Source organism: Benincasa hispida, chromosome 9 (assembly GCF_027475165.1).
Source record: "Benincasa hispida cultivar pf3 chromosome 9, pf3_genome.v1.1, whole genome shotgun sequence".
Taxonomy (NCBI): Eukaryota; Viridiplantae; Streptophyta; class Magnoliopsida; order Cucurbitales; family Cucurbitaceae; genus Benincasa; species Benincasa hispida.
Genome location: NC_143486.1, coordinates 30,296,020 through 30,318,364, shown reverse-complemented (window position 1 = coordinate 30,318,364; position 22,345 = coordinate 30,296,020). Strand labels below are relative to the sequence as shown.

Sequence of the window (22,345 nt, the reverse complement as noted above, 5' to 3'; positions counted from 1 at the left end):
GATAGGGTGAGAAAGAGGCAGAGAGCCTTAGAACGTGCAAGGCTCACGCGGATGACTCTTTCAAGGGAGGACTTTTTTCTTTTTTTTTTTTTATTTTATTTTATTTTAAAATAATAATATTTTTATTAAAAATAATAATCACACACGCCACGACCGATCGATCGGGCGGCAGCGGCACGCGTGTGGGACGTCCACCGAATCCACATTGGTCTATCTCCTCACTCATTCCAAAACATGGGTACCCCTTGAGGCTCAAACCCAAAGCTCAAGATTGGAGTACATAAAGGAGGCTTCCAAATAAAAAAATTTCAATGTAGGATTCTCCAACCAAAGGTTGGTTTCCTTTTATTTTTGAAAATTAAAATTTCACCCAACAATCTCCCACTTGGAAATTTAATCAACAAGAGAAAAGAAAAAAAAAATCATCGAGTAGTTTCAGTCTATACAACACTGTGCATAAGCAAAAGTGTATTACGACTTGACCTTTACGTAGTGTAGATGATTCAGAATATACTAGAGTAACCCTTGGTTTTGAACTCTATATCTAACAACATCTCACACAGAGTGTCATTAGGGTGTAGTACGAAAGCCCATGTTTTAAGGCTTAGCATGTGTATCCCGATTTAGTGAATGCTCTAGAGAGTTTGCCTAAAAACTCCATAGGAAGCGACCCTCACTTCCACATTCACATAGGTGAATCTATCAACAATACTCTGTAGCTAGTTACCTCACTTGTCATCAAGTATAGATCTCATTAAGAATTGAGTTCAACCTTTCTTACACTTCAGGATGTCATGCTCAGACTATGAGTCATAGGAATGGAACTCTGTGTTTGGTTTAGCATGATTCACTATATATCACTCGTGATCAGTTATTACCTGTTGAACTTGTTTCTTGGGATCTCCAGTCTACAAGTTGGGTTTTCCTCACCGTGATTCATCTTTCTATAGGCATGAGTCCCATCCTTTATGAGGTTCTGGAAACCTTTTCTCTGGCTAGTCCTTTCGATAAAGGATCTGCCAAATTTTCATAAGTCCGTATATGATCCACTCTAACTGCACCAGTAGTGAGAAACTCTCTAATGGTACTGTGCTTATGACGTATTTGTCGTCTCTTTCTATTGTAGTAATGGTTATGAACTTTTGTGATTGCTGCAGTACTATCACGATGGATCAATATGGCTATACCGACTTTTCCCATAAAGGAATCTCTGACGGCAGACTTCTAAGTCAGCCTGTTTCTTCACTAGTTGTCGCTTGTGCTATCATTTCTGACTCCAATGTGGAATGGGCTAAAATAGTCTGCTTCTTAGACTTCCAAGAGACAGCTCCACCTGCTATATTAAAGATATAGCCACTTGTAACCTTTGAATCATCTAAAAGAGAGTTCCAGTCAACATTGTTGAATCTTTCCAGGACAGTGGGAAACTTTTGATAATGTAATCCTAGGTTTTGGGTTTTCTTCAAGTATCTCATTTTCCTTTCTAGAGCATTCCAATGCTCTTTACTAGGCTTGCTTGTAAACCTGCAAAGTAATCCTACAGCATAAGCTATGTTAAGCCTAGTGCAATCAACAACGTATCTAAGATTGCCTATGATGCTCGCATACTCAGATTGATTAACATTGTCACCAGTGTTCTTGAACAACTTGACACTTGGGTCATAAGAAGTACAGGTTGGTTTACAATCAAAGTAATTATATTTCTTTAGAATCTTTTCTATATAGTGAGATTGATCCAAAGAAATTCCCTTTTTCAGACCTATTCATGTTTATGCCTAAGATTACACTAGCTTCTCCTAAGTATTTTATGTTGAAGTTTTCACTCAATATTGATTTCACCATTTATGACGTGCAAGTTCAACCCAAAGATCAATAAGTCATCTACATATAGACACAAGATAGTTTAGAGATTATTTTCAAACTTATAGTAGATGCATTTGTCACTTTCATTAACCTTGAAACCTTTAGATAGGATAAGGTCGTTAAATTTTTCATTCATTGCTTAGGAGCTTGTTTTAGTCCATAGAGATATTTGTCTAATTTACACACCTTATTTTATTGACCATGGACTACAAAACCCTCAGGTTGTTCCATTTAAATCTCTTCTTCAAGTTCACCGTTTAGGAACGGTCTTTACATCCATTTGATGTATTACGAGGTTATAAAGGGCATTGAGAGAAAACAGGACACAGATTGAGGTAATTCTAGTCACAGGGGAGAAGGTGTCAAAGAAATCTACATTTTCTTTTTGTCCAAAGCCCTTTGCTACTAACTTAGCTTTAAGTTTGTCAACAGTCTTATCAAGTCTAAGTTTCCTCCTTAAGATCCATTTGCGCCCTATTGCCTTACAGTCTAGGGGTAGATCTATTAAGTGTCAAGTTCTATTTGACTCAAGCGAGTTCATCAAATCATTTATGGCTTCTTGCCATAGGTTGACATCTACTGAGGATAGGGTAGCTCTCAGATCTTTAGGATTTTCTTCTACATTGTAGGTCAGGAAGTCATTTATGAAATCTTTGGTGGTTGATGCCCTAAAGTCTCGTGTCCGTAGATTATAAACAGTTTGTACGAATGCTTTTGTTGTTAATATATGATATTTACTTCACATCTTGTTTTTTTTTTTGCTCAGATACTTGTTTTATTTTCTTTACCACAAACCAATAAACATAAAATCCCTAGTTATCTATATGTGACTCAAGCATGTATGTGGTGACATACAAGTGGATCATGTCTTAAGTGATAACCAAAATTGTCTGTAGTACATGGATAAAGGAAGGAAACCTTATCCTGGTAACGTTACAGATACAGCCCGCTTTGTGGAATGGTCACAAATGTTGTGACTTGTCACAGATGGTATGATCCCGATCATTCGTGTTGGGGACATGCGAGCGGGGGCGTCCTGTATAAAGAGTTTGTATAATACCTAACCACGAAGTGTTAATGTCTCGTTATATAACACCGTTCACGAAAGAGACTTCACTTCATTAGGATGACCATAGGTAACACGACCTCAATCCTGAGTGAGTTGGGAACTCCTACTATTGAGGGTGGTTCTTTGATTTGTATGGGTGTGAATGGCTAGGTCGCCGATTCAAATCTACCATTTTGGGGATTCGTTTGATTTGGGAGCTGGGAACTCAGCTACACAAGATGGAATTCACTTCTTCCCCGAGGTAGGGGTAAGTAGATAGATAGCTCCCTTAAGGGCTGATTCTGGGGCTTGAACGATGTGGCACCACACACCTTCTCTTGGCCCGAGAGGTGTTCACACATAGTTGGACTATGTTGTATTATTCATTAGAGGAATCAGTAGTACTTAAGAAGTGAGATGTAACTACAAGGGCATAATGGTAATTTGGCCCAGCTGTACTTACGAGCATTTGTGAAGGGTCATCGTACTCATGATTGGTTATATCCGATGGACATAAAAATATATATGTGGTAAGAAGAGTTCAGTTGTTGGTTTTTAGTGGAATGTATTACAGTTAACGGATGGTGGATCTCGTGGCTAAAGAGTTTAGTCAGCTATTCAAGGATCGTTGGAGCTTTGAGCCACAAGTCCATTAGATCCCCTGGGTAGCTTGGATAAAGTCGAGAACCAATATTTGGGTTAATTTGAAATGTTCAAATTGACAAGAGGAAGTTCGATTATATATGATATAATTGAACTGGTTAATTATATATGATATAATTAGCTAAATGTATGAGATACATTATTTTTGGAGGAAATTAGATATAAATATGATTTATATCAATTAGATGAGAAAATATTATAGTAGATATGTGATATCAAACTATAGGATAAAAATATAATATGATTATATTTATTAATTAATTAGTTGGTTAATTATTAATTATATGATAAGTAATCCAATTTCACGTTCGAACGTGGGTTAGTGGGGCAACGTCGGTTATTGTAACCGATGAGTTAAAATAAAAATTGTTTTCATTTTTTATTTGTTTAATCGATCGCCCAAAGAGAAAAAGAGAGCGCGCGTTGGAGAATTGTAAACGATCGCTTAAAGAATCGAGAGACTATACAATAGCTCCTATCTGCCTAAACAATCACCTACCTCGCGCCTAAACGATCACACACTGTTTTCTACACGATCGTATAGCTTCTCTAAACGATTATATAGTGTGCCGATTTTGCTAAACGATCGTTCAGTAAATCTTACACAATCGTGTAGCTTCTTCTAAACGATAAAAAGTCTACTATGCGATAGCATCTTTTTCCCTCCCACTTGCTTATCGCCTTCACAATTCGTGTTTCCTCCTTCCTCTACCAAATTCACCAAAGACCGCTCTTTGGTTTTTCACTTCGAGAATACCCGGGGTTCATTAGTGGTGGTGTCGTCCCCATTGCAGCATTCTTGTTCATGTTGATCATGCTGTTACAGTCGACAATCCCGCCGGGTGTTGGTAGATCTGTTGGAGGGATCCGCTGCTCGGGGTTCAGAATTCGAAGAGAGTCTTCAACTGGTATGGAACCCTTTCCTTGTTATTTTTCATGTTCTAAGCATGCCGATAATTAGATTTATGTGCATAACTATATGTGTTGAATGTATATCTTTTGTATTTCGGTCACTGTGAAATCGAAGCGATATGAACACGCTCATAGAACTCTCGGTATGAGATCCTTCAATTGGTATCAAAGCCAGGTTCTTATACTCCGATCTCATATGTTGTAACGAAATGACATATATATTCATGGTGGGTGCATTTCTACGCTGTTTTAATTGTTAAATCTATTGTGGATGTGTCAGATTAATGGATGTTTTCGGGATGAATAGCCTCAGTTTTTTTAAATCCTTTTATATTTGCAGTTGTTTGTAAAGGCCCCTGCGTTTTTGGGCATTAATAATCGTTATCGAGTTTGTATTCAAAGTTTGTTTGAAGTTTTGAGTCGTTCGTCGAAGTTTTGGGCAAAGGTTGCGGCTCTTCGAGGAAGGAGGCGATCTAGGGTTGATCGCATCATGCAAAAGAAGTTCTACACGATCGTTGTCCATCACATCGTAAAGATGAAGGAGGTCGCGATTGTGGTTGAACGCATCGGTTAAACGATGGGGAATGCGATCAAGAGTTGGTCACATCGGGTTGAAGATCGGGTACACGATTGTTGAGTATCGTTTAATGCGCGCCCGCGCTAGACGATCGTTTAGATCAACAAGCTTCATCGCTTTGTAACTGACTAAACGATCGCTTAGCATCACAAGTTAAATCACTTACCAAGTTGCACGCATCGGTTAGATGATGAGACGCTCGCGTATCGTTTAAAGTGCGCGCGCTAGACGATCATTTAGGTCAACAAGCTTCATCGCTTAGTAACTCAAGGTAAATCGTTTACCTGTCATCGCGCTACACGATCGCATGGATGGTCGGGCTTTACATCCTCGTCGTTGTCTACGCGATCGTTTACTTATGTTCCTATCGTCTAGTACGCGCTGAATGATCGTCTACCTACTGGAGTTTTCTACACGATGAAGACCTTCTGGCGGTTCAAGTCCTGGTTCGCCTGTGAACCGGTTTGCTCGATGAAAAATTTAATTAATAGGGTTTTTCATTCCGTTTTTTTTAAGGCTCATCCTGGTCCATTAATCCTTTGTTTATTACATGCGATGTATGTTTTATATGTCATATGGTATGCACATATAGTAAATCTCACCTTAGGTTATGCAATGGTCATGCATCATCTCTTTATTGTAATTGTTATAATTTAGAGAATCATGATTTAATTGCGTAAGAGCATGCTCATGCATCATATAATATAAGAGTTATATTTATGCATGCATAAACAACATTGACATACATCATCTTTATATTATAAATGTTATAGTATAAGGGTGAATGATAACATTTTTGCTTGGTTGTTACGCGTTATATAAAAGTTATATATAGTTATGATCGGACATTGCATGAAGCATGACACATAGGTTATTTTATAAATGTTATAAATGTCTCGTTATGCGCAATGATTTTAATTGTTTCTTTTTAAAAGTTAAAGAGAAATTAGAACTAAAAGAAATAAGAAAGACATGCATGCTTACTTAGGTTTAATTCGTGGTTTTAAAGTGTTTAAAACTTGGATCACATAGACCTAAGATCACGGTTCTAATATGATTAGCAACCCTAAGGCTTCAATCTTTTAATCAGTTTAATAGGATTAAATTGGCTAATTAAAGGTTAAAGTGTAACAAATCTATCTATAAGGGACCTTTTGTCTAAGGCGGGTTCTGTCTAGGCTGGGATATTTAAGTTGACAGAAACCTAACACCCCTACCTGGGAACTTACCTGGAAAAGTGAATTAGATAGATTTGATACATGCATGCAAGTTAAGAACAGTCTATTAAAGTATTTAAATGTGACTACTTGAACTTATTTTTTTTCATAGACAAATGTTGTTTATGAGCAGAGTTTAAAAAGATGACTTAGACTAAAATCAGTAGCTTGATTGTCTAGGTTAATGAATCCCTAGGTAGAACATTCAATGAGAGGTACTTGGGGCATAAGATGCTTCAATTAAACATTTCACTTTTCTCCTAAATAGTCCACACCGTGAGATCTATCCTCGGCCTCGCGACACCTTTGGCATGTCCCCCCAACGGATGGTGTTTGGGTAGGTCAATATCAAGGTGGATGGAGAGAATGTTCATAGTAAGTGGGAGCGGGAAGTGCGACAGCATATCCCTTAGTCTCCCTCGTTAGGTTGAATAAAGTTACAGCGCATCGCCTCGAGGCACCCTGGGAATGTCCCCCTAAAGGATGGCAGTTTTGCGCATTTCTTTATTTGATCTCCTGTAAGAGGATAAGATAACTTAGTCTCTTGTTCTAATCTGTCTTTTCCCTACGGTAAGCGCATTAGGGCGGGAATCTGGAACTGAAAGCGAGGGGTTACACTTACGCGGAATGGTTAAAGGTTAACAATTCTGAGCCGAAAAATGGTGGCTGTTAGGTGCAGTTCCAAGAGTTGGTTCTGCCTAATGGTTGAGAATGTCTCATCTCAGTGAAGGGGTGACTGATCACCCCACCGGTGTCGTTTGTCCTCATTCACTAGGGCATCATTGCAAAATAGAAGTCTATAACTTAGGGTACTTGAAACTGTTTTGCAAAACTGATTGGTTTAAAAGTGGTTTAGCAAAATCTAATAAAGTATTGTTCGTAATTTCAACAATATTTTCAATGGCAACAACCACCTTATCGTTATTAAGCGCAAAAAAACTAACTAACGATAATTTTTCAACATGGAAACACATAATCAAGACGATTCTAATCATTGAGGATCTCATATTCGCTCTCACGGAGGCTTGTCCTCCTATTCCAGCTCCAAATGCCGCTCAAAATGTTTGGGAGGCATACGAGCGGTGGACAAGAGCGAATGAGAAGGTCCGAGCCTACATCTTGGCAAGTCTTTCTAAAGTATTGGCTAAGAAACATGAGCCTATGGTTTCAGCGTGTGAGATCATGGAGTCTCTGCGAGCTTTGTTTGGAAAACCGTTTGAACATTTTATGCATGAGGCTCTTAAATACATATTCAACTCCAAAATGCAAGAAGGCACCTCTGTTCGTGAACATGTGCAGAACATGATGGTCTACTTCAATATGGCGGAGTTGAATGGGTCTACCATCGATGAGGGCAGCGAAGTTAACATAATCCTGCATTCTTTACCGGAGAGCTTCCTGTACTTTGTTAGTAATGTGATTCGTAAAGTGAAGTATAACCTTACAACTCTCCTCAACGAGTTGCAGACATACCAATCTTTACTAAAAAGTAAGGAGAGGCAGAAGGGTGAGGCAAATGTTGCTTCATCCTCCAGGATGCTCCATAGAGGTTCGACCTCAGGAACGAAGTCTGCACCTTCTACTTCTAACTCTGCAAAGGAGAAGAAGAAGAAGAGCGGTAAGGAAAAAGGGAAGGCACCTGCTAACCCAATGCCTGTCGCCCCAAGGAGGCGTCCACAAGTTGCTAAGGGAAAATGTTTCCATTGCAACCAAGATGGACACTGAAAGAGGAACTTTCCTTGGTATCTAAAGGAGAAGAAAGCAGCCAAGGCTAAGACCAAGGCGGATAAAGGTAAATGTGATTTACTTGTGCTTGAAACTTGTTTAGTGGAGAATGACGATTCTGCCTGGATAATTGATTCAGGCGCCACTAACCATGTTTGTTCTTCTTTTCAGGGGATTAGATCTTGGCAACAACTAGAAGCTGGTGAGATGGCGATGCGAGTAGGCACCAGGCACGTTGTCTCAGCTGTGGCAATGGGACGACTCCAGTTAGCTTTACAGAATAGGTTTCTTATTTTAAAAGATGTATATATTGTTCTTGAACTAAAAATGAATCTTATTTCTGTAAAGTGTTTATTGCAATGTAAATACACTGTTTCTTTTTATTTGAATAAAGCGTTTATTCATAAAGATGCTGTTTTTATTTGCACAACAAATCTGGAATCGAATTTATATGTGCTAAGGCCGTTAGCCATTAATTCCCTCCATAATACTGAAATTTTCAGAACTGTAAATCTCAATAGGATTGAGAGATTGGTGAATAATAGACTTCTAAGTGAGTTAGAAGAAAATTTTTTACTAGTAAAAGGTTCAGAGCCAAGGAGCCTCTTGAGTTAGTACATTCTGACCTTTGTGGTCCTATGAATGTGCAAGCCCGAGGTGGCTATGAGTATTTTACCAGTTTTACTGATGATTACTCTAGGTACAAGTATGTTTATCTTATGCAACAGAAGTCTGAATCATTTGCAAAGTTCAAAGAGTTCAAGGCTAAAGTTGAAAACGCATTAGATAGACGGATTAAAACACTTCGATTGGAATGGGGTGGAGAGTTTTTGGACTCGGCATTCCAAGACTATTTTATAGAACATGGAAACGTTTTTCCAACTCTCAGCGTCGGGTACACCTCAACAGAATGGTGTTGCGGAGAGGAGAAATAGGACCTTGTTAGACATGGTTCATTCGATGATGAGTTAGCTTCCTTACCGGACTCATTTTAGGGTTTCACAGTGGTGACTGTGGTGTACATACTCAACTGTGTTCCCTCCAAGAGTGTTACATGAACACCTATGGAGTTGTGGAACGGGAGTAAAGCTAGTTTACGTCACTTCTGCATTTTGGGTTGCCCTATACATGTGCTTGAGGCTAATCCCAGTAAGTTGGAACTATGGTCGAGATTGTGCCTCTTTGTAGGCTACCTCAAAGGTACATGGGGGGGTTATTTTTATGATCCGACATCAAATAGGGTGTTTGTTTCAACAAACACTACATTCCTGGAGGAGGATCATATAAGGGAGCACAGTCCACGAAGCAAAGTCGTGTTACGTGAACTTTCTAATGAAACTACTGAAACTTCAATAAGAGTTGTTGAAGAGCCTGCTACATCAACAAGAGTTGGTGATGGGAGTTCATCCAGTAGGTCGGTTCTACCTCAAGAGTTGAGGGAACCTCGACATAGTGGGAGGATTGCAAACCCACCCGTTCGCTATCTAGGTTTCACGGAAATCCTTGCTATGGTAGCAGATGGTGACATCGAGGATCCATTGTCTTATAAGAAGGCAATGAAGGATGTTGACTAGGATGAATGGGTCAAGGCCATGGATCTTTAGATGGAATCGATGTACTTCAACTCAGTATGGGATCTTGTAGATCAGCTTGATGGGGTTTGTCCTATAGGATGTAAATGGATCTATAAATGCAAACGGGGTGCTGATGGGAAGGTACATACCTTTAAGGCTCAACTTGTGGAAAATTGTTTTACCCAGGTAGAGGGAGTCGACTATAAGGAGACTTTCTCGCCTGTTGCCATGTTAAAGTCGATCTGCATCCCCTTGTCCACTGCAGCTTATTATAATTATGAGACCTGGCACATGGACGTCAAGACGACCTTTCTGAATGGAAATCTCGAGGAGACCATTTATGTAGTGCAGCCCGAGGGATTCATAGCCCAAGGTCAAGAGCAAAAGGTTTGCAAACTGAATAGGTCCATTTATGGACTGAAACAGGCATCTCGATCTTAGAACATATGGTTTGATACTACGATCAAGTCGTATGGCTTTGACCAAAACGTTGGTGAACCTTGTGTTTACAAGAAGATCATCAACGCTTTAATAGTCTTCTTAGTGTTGTATATAGATGAAATCCTACTCATTAGGAATGATGTAGGTCTACTGACCGCAGTTAAGAACTGGCTAGCGAACCAATTCCAAATGAAAGATTTGGGAGAGACTCAGTTTGTTTTAGGTATACAGATCTTTCGGGATCGAAAGAACAAAGTGCCAGCACTGTCTCAGGCATCGTACATTGACAAGATGTTGCTCAAGTACTCGATGCAGGACTTCAAAAGGGGCCTACTGCCGTTCAGGCATGAAGTCACTTTGTCTAAGGAAATATGTCCTAATATGCCTCAAGAGGTTGAGAAGATAAGACGGATCAGTGTAACCCATGCCATTTTAATGTTGCTGACCCGTTTACGAAGGCTCTCACGGCTACAGTGTTTGAGGGTCACCTACGGAGCATAGGTCTACAAGATTGGCCGCGGTTGGACTAGGGTAAGTGGGGGATTTTCTTGTACTGGGCTTTTATGCCCTAGTTTATTATACACCCCACTTCGCTTTAGGACAAGTGGGAGATTGTTGGGGTTGATGCCATTAAGTGTCGTTTCCTATAGTTTGTAAACAGTATGTACGAACGCTTGTGTTGTTAATATATGATATTTACTTCACATCTTGTATTTTGCTCATTTACTTGTTTTATTTGCTTTACCACAAACCAATAAACATAAAATCCCTAGTTATCTGTATGTGACTCAAGCATGTATGTGGTGACATACAAGTGGATCATGTCTTGAGTGATAACCAAAATGGTTTGTAGTATATGGATAAAGAAGGGAAACCTTATCCTGGTAATGCTAGGGATGCGGCCCGCTTTGTGGAATGGTCACAAATGTTGTGACTTGTCACAGATGGTCTGATCCTGATCATCTGTGTTGGAGACATGCGAGCGGAGGCGTCCTATACAAACAGTTTGTATAAGACCTGACCACGAAGTGTTAACGTCTCGTTATATAACACCGTTCACGACAGAGACTTCACTTCATTAGGATGACCATAGGTAACATGGCCTCAATCCTATGTGAGTTGGGATCCTGCCATTGAGGGCGGTCCTTTGATTTGTATGGGTGCGAGTGGCCCGATTCAAACCTACCATTTTGGGGATTCATCTGATTTGGGAGTTGGGAACTCAGCTACACAAGATGGAATTCGCTCCATCCCCGAGGCAGGGGTGAGTAGATAGATGGCTCCCTTAAGGGCTGATTTCGGGGCTTGAACGATGTGACGCCATACACCTTCTCTTGGCTCGAGAGGTGTTCACACATAGTTGGACTATATTGTATTGTTCATTAGAGGAATCAATGGTACTTAAGGAGTGAGATGTAACTACAAGGGCAAAACGGTAAATTGGTCCAGCTGTACTTATGAGCATCTGTGAAGGGTCATCGTACTCATGATTGGTTATATCCGATGGACACAGAAATATATCTGTGGTAAGAAGAGTTCAGTTGTTGTTCTTTAGTGGAATCACCGACAGTTAACGGATGGTGGATCTCGTGACTAAAGAGTTTAGGCAACTATTCACGTACCGTTGGAGCTTCGAGTCACAGGTCCATTAGGTCCCCTCGGTAGCTTGGATAAAGTCAAGAACCAGTGTTTAGGTTAATTTGAAATGTTCAAATTGACAAGAGGAAGTTCAATTATATATGATATAATTGGACTGGTTAATTATATATGATATAATTGGCTAAATGTATGAGATACATTATTATGGAGGAAATTAGATATAAGTATGATTTATATCAAGTAGAGGAGAAAATACTATAGTAGATATGTGATATCAAACTATAAGATATAAATTTATAATGATTATATTAATTAATTGATTAATTATATGATAATTAACCAATTTTTCCACGTTTGGACGTGGGTAGTGGGCAATGTTGGTTATGGTAACCGATAGTTTAAAAATGAAAAGAGGTTTTCATTTTGTATCATGCATTCATTATTTTCGACCGACCAAAAAAAAAATTCGTGAAACGATCGCCCGGGAGCCTATACGCTAGTAGCTCTTCCGTCTAAACGATCGTCTACCTCATGATTTGTCTAAACGACCGTATACATTTTTCCTAAACGATTGTTCAGCCTTTCCTACACGATTGTGTAGCTCCCCTATGAGATAAACATTTTTGCTATACAATAGCACTGTATTATCTCCCATTTGTTTATCGTCTACACAAATCATTGTCCTCCGTCCTCAACCAGACTCACCAAAGCCCGCTCTTTGGGTTTTCACTTCGAGAATACTCGGGGTTCATTAGTGGTGGTGTCGTCCCCACTGCAGCGTTCCTGTTCGTGTTGATCATGCTGTTGCAGTCGACGTTCCCGTCGGGTGTTAGTAGATCTATTGGAAGGATCCGCTGCTTGGGGTTCAGAAGTTCGAAGAGAATCTTCAACTGGTTAGGAACCCTTTCCCTGTTATTTTTCATGTTCTGAGCATGCTGATAATTAGATTTATGTGCATAACTGTATATGTTGAATGTATATCTTTTGTATTTTGGTCACTGTGAAATCGAAGCGATCTAAACACACTCATGGAACTCTCCGTATGAGATCCTTCACTAAGCTGTAGCAACACTTGTATATAAGGGGATGCAATGCTTGTTTATGAGTAGAATCAGCAGCAACTAACTATCCGGGAGGGTAAGTGGTTGGTCGCATTAAGCAATGTAAGCAACTATTCACTAGAGATAGGAATAATCTTACGTCAACCAGGTTTATGCGATTACCTTGTCTTATGAACGCATCATTCATCATTTAGGCATATTTGGGAGAGTAGTCTAAAAACCAAATATAAGACTCGAGAGAGCGGATTGAATCACATAAGCAAGAATGGGGAACTTAGGAATAAGCTTCATTTGCTACTACACAACGTATGCAACCTTTAAGTAGGATATGGTGGTATGTGGTCATTTTACTTATGTGTGAAAGCACGTGAGCGAGAATATAGAGGCTTAGAAATAGGCTTCTTGACACTATCGCATATACATCACATGCATCTACGTCAAGTGTGTATAGCATGATCGCATAGCTTGCATTGGCTGGGGTTACCCTTACGGTCAAGCTTAGTGTTGCAGTGAACACATCCTCACCTTTTCATCTATTTTTCCATACATTTTACTACGCGTTAATAGTTTTCGTGTCTCTATCTCTCAGTCAGGCTTCCACCGCTTAATCTATTAGTTAGGAGTAGAAGTAGTGCATAGCTCATAACCCTCAACATTCTTTTATTTCTTCGTCGCAAACACATTACCGCATAACATTTAGCTACAAGTCCCTGAGTTCGACCTCGGATCACCCGAGAAACTTGCGATCTCGTTATACTTGGCGAGAGCGCAAGAAAACTTGTGACAGGAACGCATGGTCATTACATATGAGATCAAGGCATATTTTCCATTCCAACGCATGACCACCGATGCATGAGAACAAACGCATAATCTAAGACATGCATCGCATAATTGCATTCCATAATTTTTGTCACCACTAGCTAACTTTCTCCTTTTTGGGTCTGGAATCCTTACAAAGGCTAGACAACCCCATGTTCTAAAGTAGGACAAGTTTGGTTTCTTATTCTTGAGAATTTCGTAAGGTGAAGTTTTGTTTTTAGACTTTGGGATTCTATTTAGGATATAACACACAGTGAAGATGATTTCACCCCACCAATAAGACGCAACTTCTGAACTAAGTAAAATAGCAACTACTAGCTTAGCTAAAGTTCTATTTTTCCTTTCGGCTTTTCTGTTCATTTTAGGAGAATAAGGTGTGGTCTTTTCATTTATTATTTCATATGAGTTAAAGAACTTATTAAAATTATCCGAGTCGTACTTGGTTCCCCTATCACTACAAAGTATTTTAAACTTTCTATTAAACTGAGTCTCTATTTCAGAAACAAAATGTTTGAAGGCATCAAAAGCATCACTTTTGTTTTTCAGAAAGTATACAAAAGTAAAATCAGAGCAGTCGTCAATAAAAGTAATGAAATATCTTTTAATATTCCTAGTCAAAATGTATCAAATTCACATACATCAGAATGAATTAAATCTAGAGTCTTAGAATTCCTAAGTACAAATTTATTCGGAGTTTTAGTAATTTTAGCCTAACTACAATACTCGCATTTATCAAAATCATTTGTGGATAAATTCGGTATCATTTCCAACCTAATCACATTACTAATTAAATTCTTATTCACATGACAAAGTCTAGTATGCCAAACATTCATAGAACATAATATATACCCAGAAGATTTCATTTTATTGAGATCTAAATTTAATTTGAACATTCCCTCAGTTGCATACCCTTTCCTTACAAATACATTATTTTTGGTAAGGGTATATAAGTCTGCCCCTATAGTTTGAGTAAACCTGGCTTTGTTGAGGAGATAGCCCGAGACCAAATTCTTTATTATCTCCGAAGTGTGTAGGATGTCCTTCAACATGAGGGTCTTCCCATAGGTAAACTTCAATTCCACCTTGCCTGTTCCAGCAACTTTCGTGGAGTGGTGATCCCCTAACAGAATATTATTATCCTTAGTTTCAGTATAAGTTTTAAATAGACTAAGGTCGTGACAGACATGGCGCGTAGCACTAGTGTCTATCCACCATCCTTCACAACCACCAATCACATTTACTTCTGTGATCATGGCGACTAACGGTTCTTCTGTCAGGTTTGCCAGACCAACATGACGATGCCTATTCCTACAGTTCCTAGCCACGTGCCCATGTTTATTACAATTAAAGCGGAGGAACTGTACCGTTTCTCCTGAAGGAGGCTTATGTTTTTTATGTTGGTTCTGGTTGCTGGAGTCACGGTTCTGACCTTTCCTCTTTGTCCCCTTAGATTTTTTGTCAAATTTTACCATGACAGAGGTGGGTTTCCCAGGTACTATGTTCACCTCCTCCTTCTGGTCCTGCTTCCAAGCTTTCTCCTCGTTCCTTAGCCGGGTGATAAGACTCTCCAAGGAGAACTCTTTGGTCTTATGCCTCAAAGTGTTCTTAAAGTCCTTCCACAAAGGGGACAGTTTATCAATAATAACAACAAATTAGAATTGTTCATCTAGAGGCATACCTTCAGTAATTATCTCGTGGGCTATCTTCTGGAGTTCAGGGGACTGGGCCTCCACAGATTTGTCATCCGTCATTTGGAACTTAAGATAACGGCTAACAACATATTTCTTTGACTCGGCCTCCTCAGCGTCGTACTTCTTTTGCAGGGCATCCCAGACCTCCTCCGCTGTCTTCATTATATTGTAGTAGTCATACAGAACATCAGTCAAACCATTTAAAATAAAGTTATTACAAAGAAAGTGTTTCTCCTCTCAACCAGCAACTTCTTTTATATGTTGTTCAGTTGGTTATTCTAAAGGGACGATCGACTTATCTCTGGAACAAGTTTCAACAACTTTCTTGGCGGTGAGAAAGAATAATATCTTTTACTTCCACTGTTTAAAGTTCGCTCCTTCAAACTGGAATGGACGATTGAGGTCAGATATCATAACGTCATTGTTTCTAGTGAGGACCATTAGCGATGTGGCGGTAAATGTCTTAAAATTTTTGGAAACGACAAGACCCTCAGAATGATGAACAGCAAACGGCCAAGGCACTTGTCAAGCAAAGAACAAAAACCTGCAAAATAGAAACTCGTTATAGGCTGAGTCGCGGAGCTCGCACTTTTTAAAACATTTTGCGGCTCTGCCCAAGTGTGCAAGTAGGTTTGAAATATTGACATGTCGTCCCTAGGATAAAACAGCCAAAGAAACCCAGTCGTAAATGCACCATTACCAACCGAAACACACACCCTTTCTAACCCACTGCTCGGAAAACGAAAAATGGGAGAGGAAAAGAGAACATTCGAATGAGAGTGAATGATTTTTTTTTTTTTTTTTGTGAATGAATTTCTAAAGGCCATGCCTTTTATAGGCCTTCAGCGTGGAACGGTAGAGTGAGAAAGAGGTGGAGAGCCTCAAAACGTGCAAGGCTCGCACGGACAACTCGTTACAAAAGAGGACTTTTCTTTTCTTTTTTTTCCTTTTTTTTTCGATTTTAAAATAATAAAAATAAATAATAATAATAATTTTATTAAAAATAATAATCATGCGCTGTCCCTGATCAGCCGACGGTGTGTGTGTGGGACGTCCACCGAACCCACATTGGTCTATCTCCTCACTCCTTCCAAAACATGGGTACCCCTTAGGGCCCAAACCCAAAACTCAAGATTGGAGTACATAAAGGAGACTTCCAAATCAAAATTTTCTAATGTGGGATTCTCCAACCAAAGGTTAGTTCCATTTTATTTTTGAAAATTAAAATTTCACCAACATTTAATGGTGGAGAGAGAATGTGATCAAATATATTAAACTAGAGTGATAATATTTTATGATTTTTTTAAATGCAGTTACTAGAGATAATAAATCAGTTGAGATTACAACCAATTTAATTCATTTGACGATTGTTGCTCACATTCTCTTCCTTCACGGAAATTCGATTGGTATGTAGTACACATTTGTAATAATTTTTGGATATACTATTACACTTTTCGTGTTTAATATATTCGTATGTATATACGGTATATTACATATTTGCATGCATGCAATGTATTTCATCATATATTTTGAGTCAATATATATTACATATTGGTAGCACACATATATCATTGATTATTATGATAGGTGTATAAAATATTCTAACATATGATGCATTATACTAAGATTTCTACAATATGTGAGTATAATATATATATATCGATTATACAACGTAATACATCGTACATAAATCACATATTACACAATTTCTCATATCACACAATACCTATATGTTATACCACAATACATAAATCACATATGACAGTGCAATATATAAATTTAAAGTATATATCGGTTATACCATATTACATAGATCACATATATTGACTCAACATGAATTATAAAGCATATAGGTTAGAGTATATATCATATTCACAACCCATAGTTTCAGATTATATATCATAAACTTCACTTTCAAACAACCCAGTTTTATATCAGAGTATGTATAAAAAAATCCGTTGGTTTATATTTTTAAGTTTTACAATGTGAACCCCGAATTCTAATTTCTCTACTTGAGTATATTCCCTATTGAGATCAGTGTGATGAGTAGGTTGATGTAGAAACTAGTGTAATGGTAGAGAAAAGAGTGGAGATTTGAAGAAAAGAGGAAATTTAGAAGCTTAAATTTTGGGGGAAAATTTGGAAATTTGGCTAAGTATAAATTTTGTGTGTTGATGCATTGGAAGGGTGGTGTTGATGTGTTGGAAGAGTGGTTGGGGATGGCATGCGGCTGAAGGAAGGAAGATGGAAGTGATGCATTAGAAGGCAGCCCATGCCATGCATCGAGCAGCCTCGGCCAACACCCATGCCATGCATTGAGCAGCCTTGGCCAACGCCCATGCCATGCATCGAGCAGCCTCGGCCAGACGCCGCCCATGCATCGATCTTCCTCGACCGGACGCCCTGCCAATGCGTCGAGCGGGCACGCCCATGCGTTAAGCGCCCTGCCGAGCAAACATGTCGTGCGTCGAAGTGCCCTGCCATGCAGCCAATCGCCATGCGGCCGAATGAGCGAGCGATGGCCAGCATACGCCGCACGCCCATGCATCGAAGTAGCACGCCTATGTGCCGAAGAACCCGACCAAGCATCAAGGCGCCGCGTGCTGCCCATGCGGCCGAGCGAGCGAGCGATGGCCAGCATATGCCATACACCCATGCATCAAAGCAACATGCTTATGCATCGAAGCACCCGGTCAAGCATCAAGGCACCGCACGTAGCCCATGCGGCTAAGCACGTTCAATGCGTCGAGCGGCCAACGCGCCCATGCGTCGAGCGACCAGCCTATGCAGCGCGCCCATGCCAAGCAAGCCGTGCAATGCTACCTAGTGAGCCATGCGTCGAGGATGGATGGTCACCCTATGCGTTGGTGATGGTTAGCTCTTGTGATGGCTAAGTTGAATTGTGATGGTAGTGATTTGGCTTGCTATGTGTTGATGATAGGCTATGCATTGAGTATGGATTATGTGTTGAACATCCAAGAGTTGGATGCATACAAGGAATGAGATCAGTAAGAGAACATCATCAAAACCATGTGTCTTCTTGGAAGGAAAGCCTTAAGCATTAAGAATTTGAGGTGGTGGCATCTGATTGGAAGCTCATGTGTTGGCTACACAGGAGGAAGACACTTAGCTTGCGATGATCATAGCATTGCGTTGATGGGGTGAGAAGGAGACATTTGGCCATGCAGCCAAGTAGGTGGTGTCAACTCTGGAGAAGGTTTAGACACCTATAAATAGAGCCAAGAGACTTCATTTTTAGTTTACAATTCAAAAATATCGTAAAAAGAGTGGGAAAGTTGAGCAAACCTTGTGTTGGAGCCAAATCCATGCGTTAGTCATAGAGGACGCATTGGACAGTGAGGTCTGAAGAGGATGCATTAACTTGGGACGAGGAGTTCTCCCAATTTACTCATGCGTTTGGAGTGATTCTAAAGCCACCTGAAAGCTATGAAAGTCTAGTTTTTAGGGTAGGGCTGATGGAAGAAAATCTCGAAGGGATCGGGCTGGAAACTGAGAAGAAGACAGAAGGGTTAGGTTATTAGATCATTTGAGTTAGTCTTGAAGATTCTATGATTTTGGCCAAACCACAAGAATTTCTGAGCTCAAATTTTAGCGTAAGATTCCTGAGACATTTTAGAATATTTTTGTAGAATGAAGTATTTCAAAATAAGGTCTAGAACTATGAGCAATCTAAGCTGTAATTTGAATCAGGATTCAAGGGGTGAAAAGGGAGCCCGAGGTAGAAAATGGAGCTACTAGAGTGAAAAGCTCCTAAGCAATCAAGGTGAGTGGCTAAAACGTTTTGACTAAAACATTTTTTTAAAATGTTTGATTACAACGTGTTATAGAAAGCATGTTTTAAAGAAGATTATTCTCATGCCAACTAGTTTTACAAGTAATTTCCAAGCAAACCATGAGTTATGTTTTAAACGCATGCATGTGTGAAAAATTGTTGAAAAGCGATTTATATGTGTTAAATATACTCAACACGCGTTAATACCTTTAATGTCATATTTTTATATGTGTTATACTTTACATGCTTTGAAGAGAAAGTCATTTATGACTAGTTTTACTTAAAAAGCGATATCGAAGGACATTTAAGAAGGTATCTGCCCAACTAGATACTGAAGGACATTTGAGAAGGTATCTATTGGTATTGAAGAACGTTTGAGAAGGTACCAAACTAACCGGATACTAAAGGAAGTTTAAGAAGGTATCTGAGTAGAAGTACCTAAGGTATGACAGTACTTAGTATGGCCACGTGCACGTAAGTAGAGTAAGAGATTGAGCAAAAGGATTCTCTCTTGACTAGTAGTTGGTGTTGGGATTGTTTTTACCCACAGTAGGGTGATCCTCAACTGAGAAAGAGTTTTATTGTTTTATGATTAAAAAAAATTTATATGTTCATGCTTGGAAAATATATAACCTGCAGTACAAGTACTGTAGAAGCTCATATTTTAGTTAAACTCTTTATTGAGATTTTGCATGAGAATCAATTATCTTTCTTAAGTCATTCATTGGGCGCAAACTCACCTTGTTTTCAAATGTTTTCTTTTTCCCCCCCACAAGTAGCGGTCAAATCCTCTTAAAATAGCTTTGCATCTGCTCTGCCACTAAAGGATAACTAGATTTGTAACCCGTCTGTTAGGTGGTTACTGTTAATATTGTACATATGTTACTATTGTTCATATAGGGACTAGAGTTTGTGGGTTTTGGGACTTGTGAATCTAGTGTTGTAATGACTCTAAATATGTTTTGCTTCTAAATTAATAAATTTTGGCCTAAAGATATTCCACTTTATATATAAGTTATATATTGGTATCAGAGTTATTCCGCAACAGTTAGTAGGCAGTAAGTGTCAGCCACAGGGTTGATAACTGCTACAGTCACGCCCTTTCCTAGGCTAAGAGGGTGGTCTGGGATGGGGTGTGACAGCTTGGTATCATAGCAAAGGTTTACATAAAACTTGGGAGAAGGATGAGTATAAAGTTTGGGTTGATACCAGCTTGGTATCAAAGCAAAGGTATACGTAAACTTGGGAAAGGTTTGAGCTAGCATAAGGTTTTGGGTGAAAGAGAGAGTACATGCATTAGATTAAGTCCCATAGATAAGTCCCTGACATGTGTACTTAATAATTAGGCAAAGATACTGAAGAGAAGTGGCAAGCGGAGCAAGAAGACTGAGGAGAGGAATGTTGACCCTACCAGCGGAGGTTCTGAAGTTAGACGGGACCCAGATCCGAAGGGGAAAAGAGTTAGAGACTCAGTAGAGCAGGAAGTATCTTCTGCAAACGAGTCGAGTACACCAAGGGTAGGTGTAGAACCCCAGATGGATGATCGAGTATCTGATAGAATCACTCAAAGATTGGCGGAAAGTGTAGGATCGATTCAAAACGATCCAGAAAAGAAATTCGGTGTCGAGAGGCTGAAAGTTTTAGGAGCCACGACGTTCGACGGAGCCATAAATCCAGTAGATGCTAAGATCTGGTTGGATTTGATTGAGAAATTTTTTAAGGTTATGATGTGCCTTGAGAACCATAAGGTTGAGTTAGCGGCATTCTTATTGCAGAAAGGGGCTGAGAAGTGGTGGAAAGTGATAGAAGCCAGAAGGAATAGTTTGGAAACTATGACTTGGCCTGAGTTCAGACAGGTATTTGAGGATAAATACTACCCTAGTTCTTTTAAAGAAGCGAAGATGGAGGAATTCCTTAGGCTAACTCAAGGAGTAATGACGGTTGCTGAGTATGAACAAAGATTTACTGAGTTATCTCAGTATGCCCTTCCGATCATTGCAGAAGAGAAGGAGAGGTGTAGAAGATTTGAGAATGGCCCAAGAAGAAAAATATGTACACCCGTTACCTTTACATCCAATTGGGTGAATTTCACTCTGTTAGTTGAGACTGCTATCTGAGTAGAGCAGAGTGTAGCGAGGGAAGATGTACTCCAACCAGGTGAAGGATAGTTTAGAATGCCTAGAGAAACAAGAAGTAAGAGATTTAGACCCCGTTCTTTGGACAGTCAGATATAAGGAGTTTTGGAGGCACAAGCCAACAAAGCTTAGGTCAAAAAAGGTCACGACCTGCAGCTGGACAGAGTGGTAGATCGGTATCAGGTCGCGCTAATGAGTCAGTAGCTAGTACAGGGAGGAAACCACTTTGTGTAAACTATGGTAGACCTCATACAAAAGTATGTTATGGCAATAAGAATGTGTTTTCCAGTGCGGACAAGCGGGGCATTTCAAGAGAGATTGTCCTCAGCTAGGTCATGGAGCACAGAGTGAGTAAAGAGGAGTTACACAGACTGTAAACCAACCTAGAGCGACCAGAACTAGAGGAGAGGGATCCGGTATAGCTAAGCAGAAAGAGGTAGCGGGAAGACCCCAACAGCAACAACAATAGCAATAACAGCAGCAGCAGGGTAGAGTATACGCTATGACACAACAGGAAGTGGAAGAGGCTTCCGATGTCGTAACTAGTAGGATAACTTTATGTAATCAATCCGCTTATGCATTATTTGATCCTAGTGCAACGCACTCATTCATCTCTAGCATGTGTGCATTACATATAGATAGAGTGCCTGAGCGTATGAATGAGGATTTATTTATCTTTACGCCTGTAGGAGATACTTTAGTTGTACATGAGTATTACAAGAATTGTGAAGTAATTCCTGGAAATCAGAGTTTTTGGGTTGACTTGATTCCATTAGAATTACTAGAGTTTGATGTTATCTTAGGTATGGATTTTCTAAGTAAACATTATGACACTATGGATTGTTTTAAGAGAGAAATAGTGTTTAGGAAACCAGGTGAAAAAGAAATAACCCTGGTAGGAAGTAAAAGAATACTTCTAGGAAGTTTAATATCAGTAGTGAAGGCTAGGAAGTTGTTGAGTAAATGATGCGAAGCCTATTTAGCCTATGTAGCAATTTCAAAGAATAAGAAAATGAAACCTGAGAATGTACCCGTGGTATAAGAATTCTTAGATGTATTTCCTGAAGAGTTACCAGGCTTACCACCTGATAGGGAAATAGAGTTTACTATTGAGTTAGTTCCGGGTACAACACCTATATCCCAGGCACCATATAGGATGGCACCAACGAAACTGAAGGAACTAAAAGTTCAGTTACAGGAACTTGTAGATAAGGGGTATATTAGACC

General features: G+C 39.5%; 1 protein-coding gene across 1 annotated transcript; it reads right to left on the bottom strand.

Annotated features, from left to right (window-relative positions):
* Positions 1-1,229: 1,229 nt before the first annotated feature.
* Positions 1,230-15,352, bottom strand: LOC150033730 (uncharacterized). The gene is made up of 3 exons (XM_090317047.1): positions 15,178-15,352; positions 14,587-15,078; positions 1,230-1,375 (listed from the first exon to the last, which is right to left on the bottom strand). The coding sequence occupies exons 1-3, from the start codon at positions 15,350-15,352 to the stop codon at positions 1,230-1,232; spliced, it is 813 nt and encodes a 270-aa protein (XP_090173173.1).
* Between the last annotated feature and the right edge of the window lie 6,993 nt (positions 15,353-22,345).

Bases quoted from the DNA above. Each gene is read 5' to 3' on its own strand.
- LOC150033730 (XM_090317047.1), bottom strand. From the start codon at position 15,352: ATGAAGACAGCGGAGGAGGTCTGGGATGCCCTGCAAAAGAAGTACGAC. The intron at 15,079-15,177 runs GTATGCCTCTAG...ATAAGACCAAAG, and splicing joins CCACGAGATAATTACTGAAG to AGTTCTCCTTGGAGAGTCTT. The intron at 1,376-14,586 runs GCAAGGTGGAAT...ACTCTCTTTTAG, and splicing joins CACGAAAGTTGCTGGAACAG to ATGATTCAAAGGTTACAAGT.